Here is an 18,563-nt window from a genome sequence, read left to right on the forward strand (position 1 = left end):
ATTATCCTTTAGCCATCCTAAAAAACAATCTTGTGTTCTATCTTATTTTTTATAGTCATTGGGTCCTATTGTTCACTCTCACAATGCTATTGGATATTAGACTTGTTTATAAGTCCCACCTAATGGCCATGAACTCACACAACCTCTCAAGATTTCGTTCAAACATCATCTCTTAGTTTCATTGGACTGGATTCATTAGATTTCAGTTATTGTGGAATAGATTCATCACATTTCATTTAGAGCTTGTTATACAATTGTTGCAATTCTACAACCCTGGGTGAGTGTGGTAGTCAAAGTAGCAGGCATGTTGCAGTGGGCACAAACGGGTTGTATTCCCTCCACTACACCACTGTCTGAAACAGAGTATTTTACTTACACATGGACAGTATACATACTACACTTGTGTTGTGTTCTGGTCAAATTTGACTGATTTAAAAGTTTTATCTCCAAAAAAAGTAGTTAATTTGATCAGACTGACCTAAAATCCCATGACTTTGTCCACAAAGAGGAGATCAACAGACAATTCAGTTCTGGGAAAGGTGAAAATGTTCCTGAATGTTTGGTGTGGATGTAATGCATGTTTTCCTTTTAGTATGATAATTAGAGAGCATAACAAGCAGTATTGTCATGTCATGGCAGTATTGTGTGACTAAGTGGCTGCTGATTGGGATGCACATTTCTTTTAGCATGATAAGTAGAGAGCATTGGCTAAGCCTTTAGCCAAAGGGATATGCCTGCAGGTGGTACCAGAACAGCAAAACTCTGTGGATGAGATGATGATTCCTTTCAAATTCAGCAGCATCAAGCAATAGAAGCGACACAAGCCAAACCCATGGAGATTCTAAGTGTGGGTGAGAACTGGAATCAATGAAAGTCAGTCATGATAAAATAAGGAATGAAGTTGCTAGAAAAAAATTAGAGTTATATCCTGTTCAATTCTTTGTTTTTTAAATATATGACTTCATAAAAATATTACTTATGTGTGATTATTATTATTGTTATATACATTTATGGGGCAGAATTACAACATTTCTCTAAAAAATATACATAAACTTTTTTTTTCTTAAAAACACTTTACTTTCTGCATCAGAGGCCTCATACAACAACATCAGAAAGGTAATGCTTTTTTTTTTTTTTTTAAAGTTTTTCTATATTTAGGTCTTACAGTGTTAACACTTTTCTCATGATCTCACGCTACAAGTTAATTTTCTCGAGTCCTAAAATAGACTAATAACTAATAAAGGCATGTAAACAGGACACAGACAAGACAGCAGCGTCTCTGCTCGTTCTCCTGATTCAGGCTGTGATGTCTGGAGCTCAGCAGGTTTACTGATCAACCAAACTTCATCATTCACCAGGATTATTATCTTCACATGATCATTATGACCTCAACCTCTGCTGTGGGTGATGTAACAGAATAACTACTTGAATTCACAGATACTGAATCTCTCTCTAAACTAAACAGAAAACTTGTCAGCTCTGATCTTAAAATACATTTTGACATAAAGAACAATATACTACCAGGCTCATGAGCACAATACAACACTTCACAAGTCTCACAGCGCCACAACTAATATTTAATCTGAAAAGAAAGTTCAGGCGCTGCTCAACGAGGAGCTGCAGTTTCAGTCTCCACCACTGGGGGCGCTGATGAGCTGAAAGCCGCGAAGTCTGCCTGAAAATCTGCGCGAGACGCAGAAGAAGAAACTGCAGTTTAGGCGCCAAAGCAGATTTAAAAGAAGCCTCATCTTGTAAACTTTGATCACAACAACTCAGTCGCCTCTCACGGTGTGACTCTAGTTTCCTCTCCGACTTCTCCGTTGGAAGAATCTTGTGTCTGCCGCGGTCCACGGACACGGACACGGCCGGCGGCGAGCTAACGGCGGCAGTAACCGGTAAGTACGTGAATGCTGTTAGCTTCGTGTTTATCAGTTTCAGCCTGAGCCTTTGTGTTATCGTGGCTTTCTATGACGGTTTTCATACAGCTGACAGAGAGTTACGTTAGCGGACGTTGGTCAAGTTTATGAGCAACGTTAGTCAGTGTGTGTGCTGCTGACCGGGATGTGCGTGGCCGCCATGTTGACCTGCAGACAATGGAGAGAAAGTCCGCCGCACCAACAACTTCCTGTTGTTTTTCGAAGGAGAAAGTGATGTTTAACGACTGGGAGATATATAAACTGTTAAACGGTGTTTATTCACAGGAACGTTATGAGACATAAGCTGTGTTGTTATGTATTATTACAGCAACCTGCTGTTGAACAATTTATATATCAAGTCCCGTTGTTAACTCTCGCGAGACTGTCGTCTGGTACGGCAACACAGTGCGGTCAAACAGTATAACAACACAACTGTGTACAGAAAGTAGGCACAGAAAGGACTCAGTGGACAGTTTCCTAACAGCAGTGAGGAGGTGGAGGAGCATGTAGCGAGGCAGGGGCAGCAAGGCAGCATGAAGGAGACTCAGACAGATCAGTTACCTGAAAGTGTGGAACAGAGAGAAAGTTCAGCCACAGAGAGCAGTGAAGTTTCAGCCACTCAAGCTGTGTGTGCTCATGATGATGAAGTGGATGGCTACAGGGAAAAATCATGTTAATAAATCTATAGTTATAGAATGTTTAGAGTGAGTGAGGAAATGTCATTGTAATTAGATAACACCTTTATGATTCACATCTATCAGTAGTTGAGGCTAAGAATAGTCAGTATTTCAAAATCTGATCGAATGTTTTTTTTTCCCTCTTGTATCCTAGATCTATCTCAGTCAAGAGCAGAGGGGCTGAAACAGCCACACCTGGAGGTTTTCCTCAGGACTCTTCAAGGAGACAGAAGATGGATCTTTAATAAAGAGTTGTACTCTTTACACCCTGTTCAGATCAGAGCTCAGACTGGTTTCAGTTAAAAAGGAAGTGAAGCTCAGACAGTCGTTGTCACTGAGCGGTGAAATGGAGCAGAAAGCAGTTCACCTGGACCGAGAGACTTTCTCTTGTCCGATCTGTTTGGATCTACTGAAGGATCCGGTGACTATTCCCTGTGGACACAGCTACTGCAAGAACTGTGTTAACGATCACTGGGACACAGAGAATGAGAAGAGGATCTACAGCTGCCCTCAGTGCAGGAAGAGCTTCACACAGAGACCTGAGCTGCTGAAAAACACCATGTTAGCAGTTTTAGTGGAGGAGCTGAAGAAGACTGGACTCCAAGCTGCTCCTGCTGATCTCTGCTATGCTGGACCTGAAGATGTGGCCTGTGATGTCTGCACTGGGAGGAAACTGAGAGCAGTTAAGTCCTGTCTGCAGTGTGTGGCCTCTTACTGTGAGAAACACCTGCAGCCACAACATCCAGCAAAGAATCCAGGACAGAGAGGAAGATGTGAAGCTGCTTCAACAGGAGGTGGAGGCCATCAATGGCTCTGCTGATAAAGCAGTGGAGCACAGTGAGAAGATCTTCGCCCAGATGATCCGTCTCATTCAGAAAGGACGCTCTGATGTGAAGCAGCAGGTCAGATCCCAGCAGGAAACTGAAGTGAGTCGAGTCAAAGAGCTTCAGGAGAAGCTGGAGCAGGAGATCACTGAGCTGAAGAGGAAAGACGCTGAGCTGAAGAAGCTCTCACACACAGAGGATCACAACCAGTTTCTACACAACTACCCCTCACTGTCAGCACTCAGTGAGTCTACACACTCATCCAGCATCAATATCCGTCCTCTCAAGTACTTTGAGGATGTGACAGCAGCTGTGTCAGAGGTCAGAGACAAACTACAGGACGTCCTGAGAGAGACATGGACAAACATGTCACTGATAGTGACTCATGTGGATGTTTTACTGTCACCATCAGAACCCAAGACCAGAGCTGACCTCTTACGATATTCATGTGAAATCACACTGGATCCAAACACTGCAGACCCACTTATGTTTTTATCCGAGGGGAACAGAAAAGCAATATTAATGCAGCAACGTCAGTTTTATTTTGATCACCCAGACAGATTCGATGGGTGGTGTCAGGTCCTGAGTAGAGAGAGTCTGACTGGACGTTGTTACTGGGAGGTGGAGTGGAGAGATAGAGGAGGGAGATGGAGAACAGATGGTGTAGCAGTCGCATACAAGAGTATCAGCAGAGCAGGGAGCTCAGATGAATGTGAATTTGGATTCAGTGACAAATCTTGGATCTTATGTTGTATGCCACACATTTTATTCCCTTATTACTTGTATCACAACAAAGTCCAAACTCCCGTCTCAGGTCCGTGGTCCTCCAGAGTTGGAGTGTACCTGGATCACAGTGCAGGTATTCTGTCCTTCTACAACGTCTCTGACACCATGACTCTCCTCCACATAGTCCAGACCACATTCACTCAGCCTCTCTATGCTGGACTGAACATTGGCTGGTTTGGAGACTCTGCTGAGTTTTGTAAACTCAAATAGTCTGAAGTCATTTCAGGGTCAGTGGGTTAAATTGTGTGTTTCATTTCTTCAGACTTGTTGTGTTTCCATCATTGTTGCTGAGAGCTGATTGTTGTGGCATTTCTTCACTGCACACAGATCACCTGTCAATCAAACATTGTGGGCGGTACTTTGACGTCTTCTTGTTGTTGTGTAAATGTTGGACTTTCTTCAGGCGGCGCTCCTTCCTGTGTCTGTTCAGCCACGGAGGCTCTCGCTGCTCCTGATGACTTCAGTTCACATCATCATAATCAATAAGTAGATGTTTCATTATTTGCTTGTACATAGTTGAGATTCTGCTCCAACAAACTGATTGTGTGGATGAAGTGAATCTGCTGTTTAACAGACTTTACTGACGGGACGTGTAAACAAACTGGAGCTTTAAATTAATAAACAAACGTGAACAAAGGTTTTTTCCTCATCTTCATTCAGGGTTTCATACAGAGCTGCAACAAACCAGATCTTTATTGTTATTGTTTGACTTTATTTTTTCTGCTTTATTGATTTTGATCCTTCTTGTTCCATTCAGATGTGCTGACAAAGAGACGCATTCTAACCGCCTTTGCTGTCAGAAATATTTTAATCCCTGTTCGTTTTGATCCTTCTCATGTGTATTTTCACTTCTCAGGTTCATCAGCATGAAGTTCAAGGCCGTCACGTTCATCGACTCGTCTTTCCTCAACTGCTACTTCGAAGACGTCTCCTCCGTCGGCTCCTTCTTCAAAAACTGCACCTTTGTCGACTCTTTCTTTTACAACACCGGTGAGTCTACACTGTTCCTCTTCACACTGAGGTTTATTTCTTCCGCCACAAGAAAATCCCATTATGCTGTCGCTGCCTTTCACATACGTCTCACTCAGTCTCCCTCTGACAGATCATTTTGGGTCTAACGTCCGAGCTCCTGGGGAAGAAAGAATGGGTTTAAGCATTTATGGCTTTTGCTTTATGCCGCTAAATTGCTGCTTAACCTCTGTGACCCCGCACAGATTGCCTTTCTGAACTCAGACGACTTTAGTTAACACAGAAACTGAGCCAGGCTGAGCTGCGGTGGACTGCAAATGATGATTTCTCACCACAGAAACACTCCTGGAGGGATGAGTGAGAAAACCCAAACATGAAATATCTGAGCAGCTGAATTTTAACTTTGCTTGTTACTGTGCAGCCAAGGCGTCAACACCAACTCGTACCTCTTCTTTTTTGAGTTATTGCAGGCTGTATTAAAAAGAAAAATGCAATCCAATCATTTTGTGGCCGACAAAAACACAAGCAGGAAGGAAAGCAGAGGAAGGACAGGCATTTTAAAATGTTCTGAGAGGAAGTGGAGCTGAATCAGACCTTGTGGGAGCGCAGGGCGAAAAACTAGTTCCCTCCAGCGCAGAGGAAAAGCGCTGAATGTGGAAACGGTAAGGGCACGTCAGGTTGCTGGTAACGCCCCGTGGGAAATGCGTCTCTTTGCCCACGGCAATGCGTCTCCAGAGAGCGGAGGATAAAGATGAACGAGGAGAGACAGAAGGAGGGAGGGAGGGAGGGAGAGCAGAGGTGAGAGAGGGGAGGCTTTCTCTCTCTCTGCTGCTGCTGCTGAAGTTTATTAATACACCGTTTATATTTAGACAGCGAGCCAACAGACATTTAAACTGTACACTAGTGTACACTTAGTATCATATGCACGCATTAGAGAACGGTTATAAGTGTGAATCAAATCAAATGTTTTAAGCATTAATAAACCGAACTCTTGTTTCAAACATTTCCAGATATTGACGACAGCAAGTTGACAAATTCGCGGGTGATCAACAGCTCGTTCCACCACAACAAGACGGGCTGCCAGATGACGTTTGACGATGATTACAGCGCCTACTGGGTTTATTTTGTCAACTTCCTGGGAACGCTGGCCGTGCTGCCCGGAAACATCGTCTCCGCCCTCCTCATGGATAAAATCGGACGCCTGAGCATGCTGGGTACGACGTGGCGCCCTGACTTGATGTTTCTCCTGATGTCTTGTGTCTGAGATGTGAAAGATGTCTGATGTTGTGTCCTGCAGGAGGCTCCATGGTGCTGTCGGGCATCAGCTGCTTCTTCCTTTGGTTCGGCACCAGTGAGTCCATGATGATCTTCATGCTCTGTCTCTACAACGGCCTCAGCATCTCTGCCTGGAACTCCCTGGATGTGGTCACCACTGAGCTGTACCCGACAGACCGGAGGTGAGCGCTGCACTCAGCTGGAGCTTTACCACTTTACATCCGCAGCGTTGATGTGATCCTGAGTGTAAACTGTCGAGTCGAGTTATGATTATTTAACTTCCAAGTCTCAAGTCTTTGATTTTCTGTGAAGTGCATGAGCAGTTTATAACGTCTTCAGACACATACAGTACAAACATGTCTGACTCCGTCCTCTTGTTTTTAGGGGCACGGGCTTTGGCTTCTGTAACGCCATGTGTAAGCTGGCGGCGGTGCTGGGCAACCTGATCTTTGGCTCTCTGGTTGGCATCACCAAGGCCATCCCCATCCTGCTGGCGTCGTCTGTGTTGGTTGGCGGCGGTCTGGTCGGACTCCGACTGCCAGACACACGCGCCAATGTCCTCATGTAAACCTCAACACAGAGCAGTATGTTGTTTACCAGGTATTCAATCAGCTCACTGAATAACCATCATTTATTGATTTGTTTAACACCCCTGGAACAAGTTGTTTGCCGTCATCCTTCTTCTTGTTTTATCTGGCGGATCGTGTCGACTGTATTCACAGGACCAGTGATTGTTATTCATGTTGTGTCTGAGTTAAATACCTGGTAGACAATGAAAGAGAGTGAAATGCAGTTTAACTTAGCACTGAGCTGTGGATATCAAGAGTTTGAAAACTACAATCAAATGTGAGAATTTCAAGATAAAAAATTTAAAAAAGGAACGAGTGAGAATTACCAGTGGTGGTAAAACTCTGAATATCAGCAGCTCATTATCACACATGCAACCCACATGTGTCAACGCTGCGAAAGGCTTGGACTTCTGACAACCTTCCCCCCAAATGGTCCTCATCCTGCTCAGTTTACAGGAATACTTTGACATTCTGGGAAATAAAGTGATCATCAGCAGCCAGTTAGCTTAAAGACTGGAAGGAGTCAGAAGACAGCTAGCAGACTGGCGCCGTCCAAAGGTACAGAAACAGAATCCAAACTCAAAACACTTCTGTAGGTCCAGTTTTCAATCCTTCATTATGTCGTGACAACGCTGTGCTCAACACCTGATTAGGTTTCGGGAAAGGTGATTTACACGGTTCTGTTGCCACAAATGTGACTGGAAATTATTCCAACATCTCATTAACAATTCCAGGTTAACAGCTGCAAACTGACCAACGTCTCAAAAAAAATATCCAGTGGTTTCACATTCGGCGACATTTCAGAAAATGTCCAAATCTCCCAAAAATTGTCCCCTCTCATCCCAAATAGCCAGTGACCCCCGTTTTGAAAATGTCCCAACGTCTCGTCAAAAGTATCTCATTTTGTTGCCACAAACACTCGTTAAAAATACTTCCGTGGCAGCTGCAAATTGATCAACGGATCATTAGATGTATCCAGTGGTTTCACTGTTATTTCCACTGTCCTTTGCTTGGCAGTTGTCTCGAAAAAGTCCCCAACTTGTGAAAAGTATCTGCAAACACAGCCGGAAATCGTCCCCACAGCTCTTAAAATATATCCAGTGGTTCCAGGCTTACAAATGTTGTAACCTTCTGTTATAAACAGCGGTCTCTCGCTTGGCTGAAGTTTCAAAATACTTTGGGAAAACATCTCAACACCTCGTTAAAAATGCCTTATTTGCAGCTACACATTTTTCCGGCCTACCATTGGAAAATATCCAGTGGTTTCATGTTGACATATGTTAAGAATCTGATCTCTCGCTTGCCAGCTGCATCGCTCAGCAGTCACACCTCGTCATCTCTCCGCCTCCTGACATGAAAGTCACCTTATGTAATTAGACTGAAATATGACACGTATCGTAGAAATGTTCATATGAAACATATTAAAACGTACAAATATGAGCGTAAGAAATGTAAAATGCCAACTTATTTTTTTTTTTCGCCCACCATTAAAGAGCACTAATTATGTAAACATGTTATTTATCTAATCCTTTATGAAAAATATATCTATGAATTAAACAAAAATCACATCAAATCTCTTTGTTTGTGAACTTTAGAGGCGTTTGCTTTTGGATTTGTTCGCCTCTGGACTGAGCCAGGCTAGTTGTTTCCCTCTGCTTCCAGTCTTTATGCTAAGCTAAGCTAACCGGCTGCTAGAAAAGAGAGAACGACAGTGAATAAGTGTGTTGAACTGTTCCTTTAAGTAGAAATGTTTAACTGTTGTGTGCTCGTTTTCTGTGTATTTATGTATTTATGTTATTTATTGTTCCACCTGTGTGCTTTGACACTTCTGACACTTCAGCGTTCCTCGTCTGGTTTGATGACGTTCAAGCCTTTTGCTGCAACTTGCAAGAATGACAAGGCCATAGAAAAAAAAAAAAACAAATCAATAACGATGTAGTAGTTTAGTCAAAAACCGGCAACTTCAGCAGCTACATTTCTAAAGTGAAAAGAAGTTTACATTTTCTGCTTTTTACAGTCAGAGACTTTTGAGATGGGAAACCTTTTTGTGTGAACGCTTCCTCTCTCCCTCTCTCGTGTCCGTGTCGTGTTCGTCTCGTGGCGCCGAGCTCACCGCGAAGGGCTTTCGCTCTCCGTTGCAATCTGATCCGTCAGGAAGAATTTATACTCCGCTGTCACGATCCGCTCTTTTTCCTTGTTTTTGTTTTTCTCCCCCGTCTCGTCTCCCTCATGGTGTCTCGTCCTCCTGCCTCGCTGCTGCTCCCTCCAAAACTCAAAGGCCTTTCTCTAATGTCGTGCCTCTCTCTCCGTCGAGCCCGTCTCTCCTTCCAAACCTCGCTGGAAGCTTTGCTGCTCTGTCCTGCTTTTTGTTCGGGGGGAGTTTCTCATCTCTTGATACTGCAGTGTGCATGTGTGTGTGAGTGTGTGCGTCCAGCGTTTTTGGTGATGTTTGTCTCTACCAAGGAAATTTGAACCACAAGTGAAATTAAAAGCCATGTTTAAAGGATCAGTTCACCCAAATAAAAAAAACAGACATATTAATCAGCCATGCAGAAAGATTTGGAGGAGGACGGATAAACATGAGTTTGTTCTGCTTCAGACTCTACAGCCATGCTAGCTGCTCTGTGAGGCTAAACTAAGGCACGGCAGAGAGCTCAATGCTAATACCAGGATGCTAAGATGCTAATGTTATAGCACCATCTCACTACTTCTGTTTTAGCCTGCTAACATTTGCTAATTAGCACTGAACACCAAGTACAGATGATTTTACAGGCATCTGGTCACAAACAAAAGTATTGGACAAAAAAATCTTATAAAAGAAGAAAAAAAGACGTCCTGCAACAGATTTCATGGCTATCCATCTGATATTTGTCGCAGTCGTACAGTTCTTGTTACACAGAACCATCTTCCATGGAAACTGTTTATAAGAGGATTGTAGTTGGCTGGTGATTGGACGAACCGTCTGTGTATCAGCATCCATCACAGGCTAACTTCAGCCAATCAGATCAATGGTAGAAGTCAGTGGAGAGAAGAGTAAAACAATATTATCAGTGTCGTTCTGTGCTCTTTAAAGGAAATAAACTCTCTAGGTTCTGATATAACGACCTTAATTATGCAATGTACATACCTACATTAATGACGTAACTTCAGCTACGTTATGTACGTGACGTAGCTCAACTACGTTAGTAAGTTAAACTAACTCCACACTGACTTCTGGTCTCACACCGGACAGGAGCAGCAGTGTCTGGGCTGAAAGTCCTGTGCTGGTTTAACCGGACCGTCCTCCTCATGTGGGCTTTGTCACTTTTCATGCTACTTCACATGACTTCCTCCTTTGCAGCTGTAATAATCGCCACGGCAACAAGAGGTCGCTGCCAAACACAAAAACATAGATATCTTCGCAGTAAGCTGATGGCACGATCAACGTATGTGGCTGTTTTTCTGAGGAGGAATCCAGAAAGCCAGACGTCTTTAGACCGGGCAAATAAAACTGAGTTAAATAAGAGGAGTGTGTTTTCTGTCGTTTGGGTGAACTGACCCTTTAAAACCTCTAACGTACGAAACTCTTGCTGCTACAACGTCAGTGCTCTGAGGTCCATCCAATAACTAGTCAGATAAAAAAGCACCGACATGTTTTCATCCTGGTTTGTTCAGTCGTACTAAAAAGAAAAGTAACAGAAGTGCAGCTACAGACGAGTATCAGAGAGGAGGAAGTTTAGTTTTTATTCATGATGCATTTCAAGATAAAAGTCTCTAAATGTGGACGAGCTGGTGACACTGTAGTTCTGAAGGAGACCGGAGGCTCACATAGCTGTCAGTCGCTCCTCTAACTGGAGTCGACTTTATTCTCCACGTTTTGACATTTTGTGCATAATGAAAAGAAGGCAAACGTCCTCTTCTCATTTCCCTTCTCACTCCTGGGACCTGACACTCGTCTGTATCCAGCACTGTTTCATTCTGTTATCAGGTTTACGATATTTAATGTAAAAAAAATACGTATTTCTTACTCTGGAAAGCAAATTTTGTGGCGTACGCGACCTCCAACATGCAGCCGTTTCCTTCAGCGATCACACTCTTCTGTTCGAGGATCTGAATCTGCTCTCCTGATGAGTGCTTGAAGCTTTTCTGCTCGTCCTCCACCTCCATCGTCACTGTTTCCAAGAAGAAAGTCCTGCATGTTTGTTACTGAACTCCTTCTGTTGTGTGTGTGTGCGCTCTCTCTCTCTCTCTCTCTCCATCTTGGTGTCTTCGCTGTTCCTCTCGCGGAGGAGGGGAACAGTCACGTGATTCCCCCGGAGGTCAAAGGTGAATGTATCATTCTCGTGTGTCGTCGGATTCGTTGTGGACAGTGTGTTCATTATAATGAGTTGATTTCATTGTGAAAGGGCATGCCAGTGGTGAGATGACTGTCTGTACTACAAGCTGTACCAGCAGGGGGCGACAAATCTGAGTCACGGAAGGTTTTTCCAGCTGGATAATTCATCTTGTTGAAGGAATAGAATCGTCGGTGTCGTGACGTTCAGATTTGAAATCCTCTGCTGTCAAACGAAACGTGGAGGTGTGTGTAAAAAAAACAATTACCTGTCCTTGATATGATTTATTTTGATAAGAAAAGGCTCAAGTGGATGCAGTGTAGAGGTGTCGACGTGGAATAAAGAGTTTCATTTGAACAGCTGTTTTGTTTTATTGTTATTGTGTCCAAACATGTTGCACACACTGTCACCAGCAGGTGGCAGCATTTAGTCAGAAACAGCCAGGACAGGTTAGATGAGTTATTACAGGATCATGATGAACTATAAAACACGGTGTGAAGAGTTTCAGCAACATGTTGAGTCACAGGTGATACAGTCGTTAACGTTTCCTCTGAAGTCTGAGGCCTGTCAGACACTTTTAAACTAATGTGACAGGTAATCTGAATAAACACAGACCTAAAGTGTTACACGTGCTTATATTGAGTACAAACTCAGCCCGTGTTGTGATCAGGACCACCTGAAGGAGCCACAGTCACATGATTCACCTCTTTCACATCCCGACTGATCTATCAGGTCGATCCGTGTGATCAGGTCGATCCGTGTGATCAGGTCGATCCGTGTGATCAGCTGATGTCGGCCTTTATTTATAATTCTTACGTTTTCAGTAAAGATTTCTGTTTCACTTCACTGAAAGTTTATTGTCGGCCTGTCCAGCATCCTGCCTCTGTTACACCTCTGTGTTATTGTTATCTCTAAATACTACAACACTCAGTTTAACACCAATAATCTCAGTGCAGATTTTTCACCAGTTTTCAAAGAACCGCTCTGATAAAGTTAAAGAAAAAACAAACACTTTAAGACATTTAAGATCTGAACCTTTTAAACACGCTGTACATGTTGGCTTCTCATAAATGATTAAATCATGGAGAACATTTCACGTGGCTTTGTTAGAAACGTCTCACATTATTTGTTTCATGTCAGCGACTTGTTGATCTGAACACAGCTGTTCAAACCGCCCCTGCCGTCACCGTCCGTCTCATTCTGGAGTCAAACTGAATGTTTAACTGTTTTCTCGCCTCATAACGACGGAATGAGAACGGCTGAATTGCCTTTCAGTCATCATATGAACAGCTGCCTTCTGACTCACACACTGGAATGTGTATGTTGTTTTATGCGCCACGACAAAGTGAATTCACCTTCTGACAGCATGCGTGTTAGAGAAGACTGTCAGAGGTTTCAGAGGATGGTTTTTCCAACCAACACCGAGTGGTTTGTGTGCCTAAACCTAACCAGAGCATAAACACAGAGCTGTGGTGAGACACAGGACAAAAATCAAGAAGAGGAAAGTTTATTTGTACGGAACAATTCAGACACAAGTCAACTCAAAGTGCATAAAAGTTGCATTTAAAACACATTAAAAACAAGTAAGAAGACATCAAGAGACAAAACATTAAAACAAGTTAAGAAAAAGGAAAGAAGGCTACAAAAGAAGGTTTGAAAGAGACGAGACTAAAGAATAAAAGTCTTGAAACAGAAAAGTCGTCAGCCTCCATTTAAAAGAATTGGAGCAGAATCATCCGCAATAAAACGCAAGTAAACTCATGGATACTCAAGTGCTCAGTTGTTTTATAGATTATCATATTATTTTGAATTCGATCAGCAACGACTTGAACGGCTAATTAGCTGCAGCTACGAGTTATTTATTCAGATGTATCATCGCCGTCCAGTAAACCAATCAAACATGAGATGATGTCATCACCACTGTGAGCTGTTTGCTCTCAGGTTCATCCTGACTCAGTCCTGACAGACTCGTGCTAACATGCTAACATGCTAACAGATATTAGCCTGAAGAGGATCCAGTGTCGTCGACTGTCACATTTAGATTTTGAGTCACAGGCTGTTTTTTTTGTTTGTTTGTTTCCAGACACACAGATAATCTCCGGAAGCTATTAAATGTCATTTTCCAGTCGTGTGTGTAACTGGTGGTGTGACGTTGTGTCACAGGAAATGCCACCACAGGGGGGAGGAGTCGCTGCAGACGGGTTAATGGTTAATCCACTTCCTAAAGAACTCCAGCGATAAGATAAGCACAGCTCGAGATGTCACAGCTCCATGAATATCTAAATATTCAGGCTCCACTTTATAGAATGCAAACATTTAACAGGAAGACGGAAATCTATGACATCAGTTCTCTAACACAAACCGGATGTTTCTGACTCAAAGGATGAGACACAAAACATCCAGTCTGATATAAAACATAACATAGTTTAGTTACAGTGCTGGAATAAAACTAGTCTCTCCTCCAGACTCTAACGTGAAAATGTTAATATCAATATGTAATCTGTTCCATACACAAAAATATATACATCGACATATTTACCACATCTGTCACACACCTGGAAACTGTACATGCAGAGAACACGTCCACAACTTAAAGGTGCAGTGTGCAGGATTTAAGTGGATCTGTTGAGAATATAAAACTCATATTGTGTTTTAACCAGGAGGATGTTAGAAAGAGGGACACTCGGGGCAGGATCCGGGCCTTGGTGCCACTCTGGGGCCCCGACAGATGAGAAAAGATCCCCCTAATTTTCAAAATGACCAACATCCCTCCCCGTTAACCCACCGAGTCCCAGACGCCGTCCTATCTGAACCCTGAACTGAGAACTGTTCTACTTTGGCCGAGGGGTTTCTGTGTGGACTCACTCGCAGACCGGCTGCTTTGTGAGTCTCGTGCATGATGCTCCTCAGCCAATCAAATCCACATCAGGGGTTTGAATCTGATCCGCAGTCTGAGTAACAACAAAGCCTGTTTCTCAAGTGTGGACTCGTGTGATTCATATCTCTGCATGCTGCCGCTCAGGATCAGTGCGGCTCTGAAGAGGGTTTGTTACTAGATCCTAAATCCTGCACACGGGACCTTTAATGCCACAAAAAGTACGTCCATTGCTTATTCATCATAAATACATTCAGGGTTCTTTCTCTTTGGATTCCAGCCACAGAGAAAATGTCCCTCTCCCTCAGCTAAACACATGTAGGCGTCTTTTAAAACGATACGCTGAGGGTTTTGCCTTTGAAGGGCCTGAAGTAAAGCCTGGAGCCTGCAGACTTGGACATGATGAGGAAGAGGAAGGGGTCCAGACAGGCGTGGACGCAGCACAAACACACCGCCACTTTAAAGTGCACGTACAAAGTCTCCGTCCCGTTCACGGACAGCTGCAGGTGATGGAGGAAGTGCAGGACTCCGGCGGGAGTGAAACACAGCAGGAAGATGACGAACACCAGAGAGCTGGCCTTGATGTACATCGCCCAGTCCAAGTTCGATCGGTTGAGCTCGCAGACGATTCGGACGTAGCACGCGACCGTGAGCGCCAGCGGCGCTACCAGGCCGAAGATGGTCAGGAACAGGTAGTAGTAGAGCAGGAAGGCGTGGGAGTCGTAGTCCAGAGGCAGCACGTCATGGCAGGTGATGAGGTCCACCTGAGGGAGCCGATAGCTCTGCTGCACGAGGAGCTCGGGGACCACGGCGGCGCCGAACACCCCCCACACGGCCACGCTGACCCACGCCGTGCACGTCCTCTTGGGGAGAGTCTTGTACATGAACGGGTGCACCACGGCCAGGTAGCGCTTGATGCTGATGCAGGCCAGCGTCTGGGCCGAGCAGTACAGGTTGCCATAGAAACAGGCCGTGACCAGTCGGCAGGCGGTCTCCCCGAGCACCCAGTGGTTTCCATGGAGATGGTAGTGAGCCTTGAAGAGGAGGGAGAGGAGGAGGAGGAGGTCGGAGACGGCCAGGCTGCAGTACAGGATGGCAGAGGACACCTTCCTGATCTTTGTGGCCAGCAGGCACAAGATGGCGACGTTGGCGGGAATCCCAACAACCACGGACAGCATATAAATGATGGGGATGACCCGAGTGCTCAGAGCGCCGCGGAGGAACCCCACCGTGCTGTTGCTCAGTGACTTCAGCGCCGGAGGCGACTGAGATGGAACGGGAGCCTGCGTCCCATTCACACCGGGAGATGGATCGGTCCTGATGTCTGGCACCCCTTTAAATGTTCTGGGCTCAGGAATGTGGACCTCGGTGCGGTTCCTGTGAGATTTATTTTTATTTTTACCTGCAACAAAAAAAGGAAAATGTAGATTAATTGTACTCCAATATAAATATCCATATAGTTATCAACAACTGGCAGAGCTGATCTCGTCGTGCTGGTGTCGGTCCTGGATTTAACCTGGATCATTGTTTCAAATTCTGGTTCTGGAGCGAGCCGTCGAGGCTTCAGTACAGAACTGAGTATGTTTCCATTTTGGAAGATAAAATACTGGGTTAGGTTTGGAACACACCGTTCATTTGGATTAAAATCAGTCCTGTCACTGAGGAAAACTTCTCCATGTGCTCAAAACTATTACAGGATCTTGACTTGTGAGTCTCGATGAATCCTGGCGCGACAGTTATTAAGTTCCTCCGGGAACAAAAACCAACACAGCTGCTTCAGAATTAACATATTAATGAGATAATTAGTATGCAAATTATATAATTCTGTTATTAGATTAAGAAACAGATTAATTGCCAAATAAATCTTCACATACGAGGAAGTGTTTGCTGCATAACAATAAAAATACTAGACAGAACAAAAAACATATTTTATAATATTATAATTGCACTTTTTGTACTGATGACTTTTGCAGAGACGCTTTTAAAATATGTTCATCTATTTTTTCATCCTCTTGCTTTAATAAAGTTCTGTTTATTTTTACCTTTCGTGCCTCGTCTCTGCTGTCTTGCGTTTTCTGCAGGTTTATTTCTGTCTCTGTTTCTTTATTTATATTTTAACCACACGTCACGCAGAGGAACTCTAAATGAAAATGCTGCTAATGGCAAATCAGCTTCCTTAATTTCAAGCTGATGACTTCAGATCACTTTAACCACAATTTAAAAAATTGTGAATTAAACTAAAGTCAGCATCCTTTTAAAGTCATTTATTCAGCATCAGTTACAAATATATAATGTCATCCGGTAAACAGATAAACTACACTTAATGTTATAAACTTCAGTTGCAACTTTACAACAAACTTGCTTGAATAAAGTTTAATGAACTCTAAATTTGCCACTTCTCCTTTAAGCGTTTTGTAAAGCGTCTCTATTGTTACCACAACCCAAACTCGTTCAGTCTCATGAGACCAAACGGCTGCCAGGTATTTTCCTGTTGATTCATTATTAGATGAACGATAACGAGCCGTCTCCTGTCGCAATCAGTGTGTCACAGTGAACCGTGACCGTCGTCTCCTGCAGGTTGTAGCTTCTTGTTTCTGATCAGTCTGATTCCTCATGAACAGCTCAACCATTGATCACATTAATCCAACACATATAGGCAGTAACATACAGATAATAACAACAGTTAATGTACCAAAAGTGTTGGAGACAGATGTTAAGTTGAGTGAATATAAGTAAACTCCTCTCACCTTTCTTCTGAAGCGTTCCAGTCAGACAGAGAACAAAAATGAGGAGAAAGAGGAAAAGTTTCCCCATCTTGTTTTTCTTCTGGTTGAGCAGCACTCAGATGTCGCTTCTGTCTGATTCTGTGTTCAGCTTCAGACTTCAGCGTCGCTCTGTGTGCTCTCTGCTTGCTGTGGGTGTTACTCAAGTCACACGAAAACCTCCCACCCAAAAAAACAAAAACCCCCCTGACATCTCCTCGGGCTCAGTAGGAATGCGCCTGCCTTCTGTTTCTGTTTTAACATGCTCAGTGAGAGGGAACGACTTCACACATGATCGTTGTCACGGTGTTGCACCATCCTGTGACGTTTTTATGGGATCCAAAGGTGACAAACATTTTATCCATGTTTATGTGTCGTTGCCAGATCCAGTCAGGCGTTTTCTCTTTGTTCCCTTTCTGTAAAAGAAACATATGAATCTACATGTTTTCACGTCACTAACATTTGCCTGACAGATGTGGAAACCGTGGGATCCACATGTGTCCTGGCAGCGCTGTGATGCTGGCAGGGATGTGGAGTGAGGTAAGAGGCGGAAAGGGGCCACTGGGAACACAAGGAAACGTCTGTCTGAGGAAGATAAGCCTGTCTGAACATGAGCCGCTTGGTTTCGTCTTCACTTCCCCTCTTTTTATTTTTAAAGATGCAATATTTTGGGTTCACAGAAAGTTGAGAATGCTGCCTAACAGTGCTTCAGCTGTCAATAATATCACATTCATCAACACTAACAGAGACAAAGTCATGGTGTCAACCAGCAGAAGAGAAGTACTGAGATCCTGTACTGATACCATCGTGTGCAAGTTCTGCATTCAAAACGCTCTCGGCAAAAAACGCACTTAATTCTGACCCGCCGACAAAACAACCAAACACAAAGAGTTTATTTTATCTGTATAAACACTTGTACGCCATCCTCCTTCTACACTGGACATCCTGAGATGACAGTTGTGAGCTTCGATGCCCGCCCTCGAGCCCACAACAGCCAATGAGTGATCCGGTAGACAAAGGACTCTCTTGGGCGCGCAGGTGGTCGAGTGGTTAAAGTGCAGCCGACCCTGGTTCGATTCCGGCCGGAGGTCCTTTGCTGCACGTCACATCCCCCTCTCTCTCCTGTGTTTCCTCTCTGTCTACTGCTAATAAAGGTGTCAATGCCAGAAAAAAAATCCCCCAAAAAACAAACAAGTGACTCTCTCACAGCCTCCAGATGATCGATAGAATAAAAAAATATCCTTGGTTACATATCATCACTGCTGCTTCTGTCACACATGTCAGAGGGAGATTTGCACTTTTCACAGCTACAGTTTCTTCACAAATCATCTGAGATGTAATGGAGTGTACAGTTTCTTTAATTGCTCCTCGGGGACATTAAAGTATTTTGAATTTGAAGTTGATTTTAAGAAAAGAATCAAATGAAGTAACTCAAACATGTATTTAAGTCCTTGTGTAAATCTTTTCTGCTTCTCATCATCTCACTTTAACTTAGCTTGAATAAAATCATAACCTTCAGGACACAAACAGTTTAAAGTGTTTTTATTTTCACACTCCGGTGAGCGTCTTGTTATCGGACATCCAGCTTATCGCAGCT

At 43.6% G+C, this 18,563-nt stretch overlaps 2 protein-coding genes and 1 long non-coding RNA gene across 4 annotated transcripts in view; 2 read left to right on the forward strand and 1 right to left on the reverse strand.

Moving 5' to 3' along the window:
• The window catches only part of LOC115592906 (synaptic vesicle glycoprotein 2C-like), a 56,219-nt gene extending 44,529 nt beyond the window's left edge, over positions 1–11,690 (forward strand). The window contains exons 10-13 of one of the 2 annotated variants that reach the window (XM_030436160.1): positions 5,060–5,193; positions 6,183–6,386; positions 6,470–6,629; positions 6,832–7,015. In XM_030436160.1, coding sequence (XP_030292020.1) covers positions 5,060–5,193; positions 6,183–6,386; positions 6,470–6,629; positions 6,832–7,015 — 682 coding nt within the window. Of the gene's footprint in view, positions 1–5,059; positions 5,194–6,182; positions 6,387–6,469; positions 6,630–6,831 lie in introns of both variants that reach the window. The other variant, XM_030436162.1, reaches the window with a different exon arrangement.
• LOC115592928 (uncharacterized) lies at positions 1,183–2,882 on the forward strand. The gene is made up of 2 exons (XR_003986238.1): positions 1,183–1,895; positions 2,748–2,882. It is a non-coding gene; the product is annotated as an uncharacterized LOC115592928 (long non-coding RNA).
• Positions 11,691–12,815: 1,125 nt separating the features above from the next.
• Positions 12,816–17,357, reverse strand: LOC115593368 (proteinase-activated receptor 3). The gene is made up of 2 exons (XM_030436883.1): positions 16,952–17,357; positions 12,816–15,606 (listed from the first exon to the last, which is right to left on the reverse strand). The coding sequence occupies exons 1-2, from the start codon at positions 17,016–17,018 to the stop codon at positions 14,534–14,536; spliced, it is 1,140 nt and encodes a 379-aa protein (XP_030292743.1). The 5' UTR covers positions 17,019–17,357; the 3' UTR covers positions 12,816–14,533.
• Positions 17,358–18,563: the final 1,206 nt, after the last annotated feature.

The sequence above is a fragment of the Sparus aurata genome, chromosome 12 (assembly GCF_900880675.1).
Source record: "Sparus aurata chromosome 12, fSpaAur1.1, whole genome shotgun sequence".
NCBI classification, from domain to species: domain Eukaryota; kingdom Metazoa; phylum Chordata; class Actinopteri; order Spariformes; family Sparidae; genus Sparus; species Sparus aurata.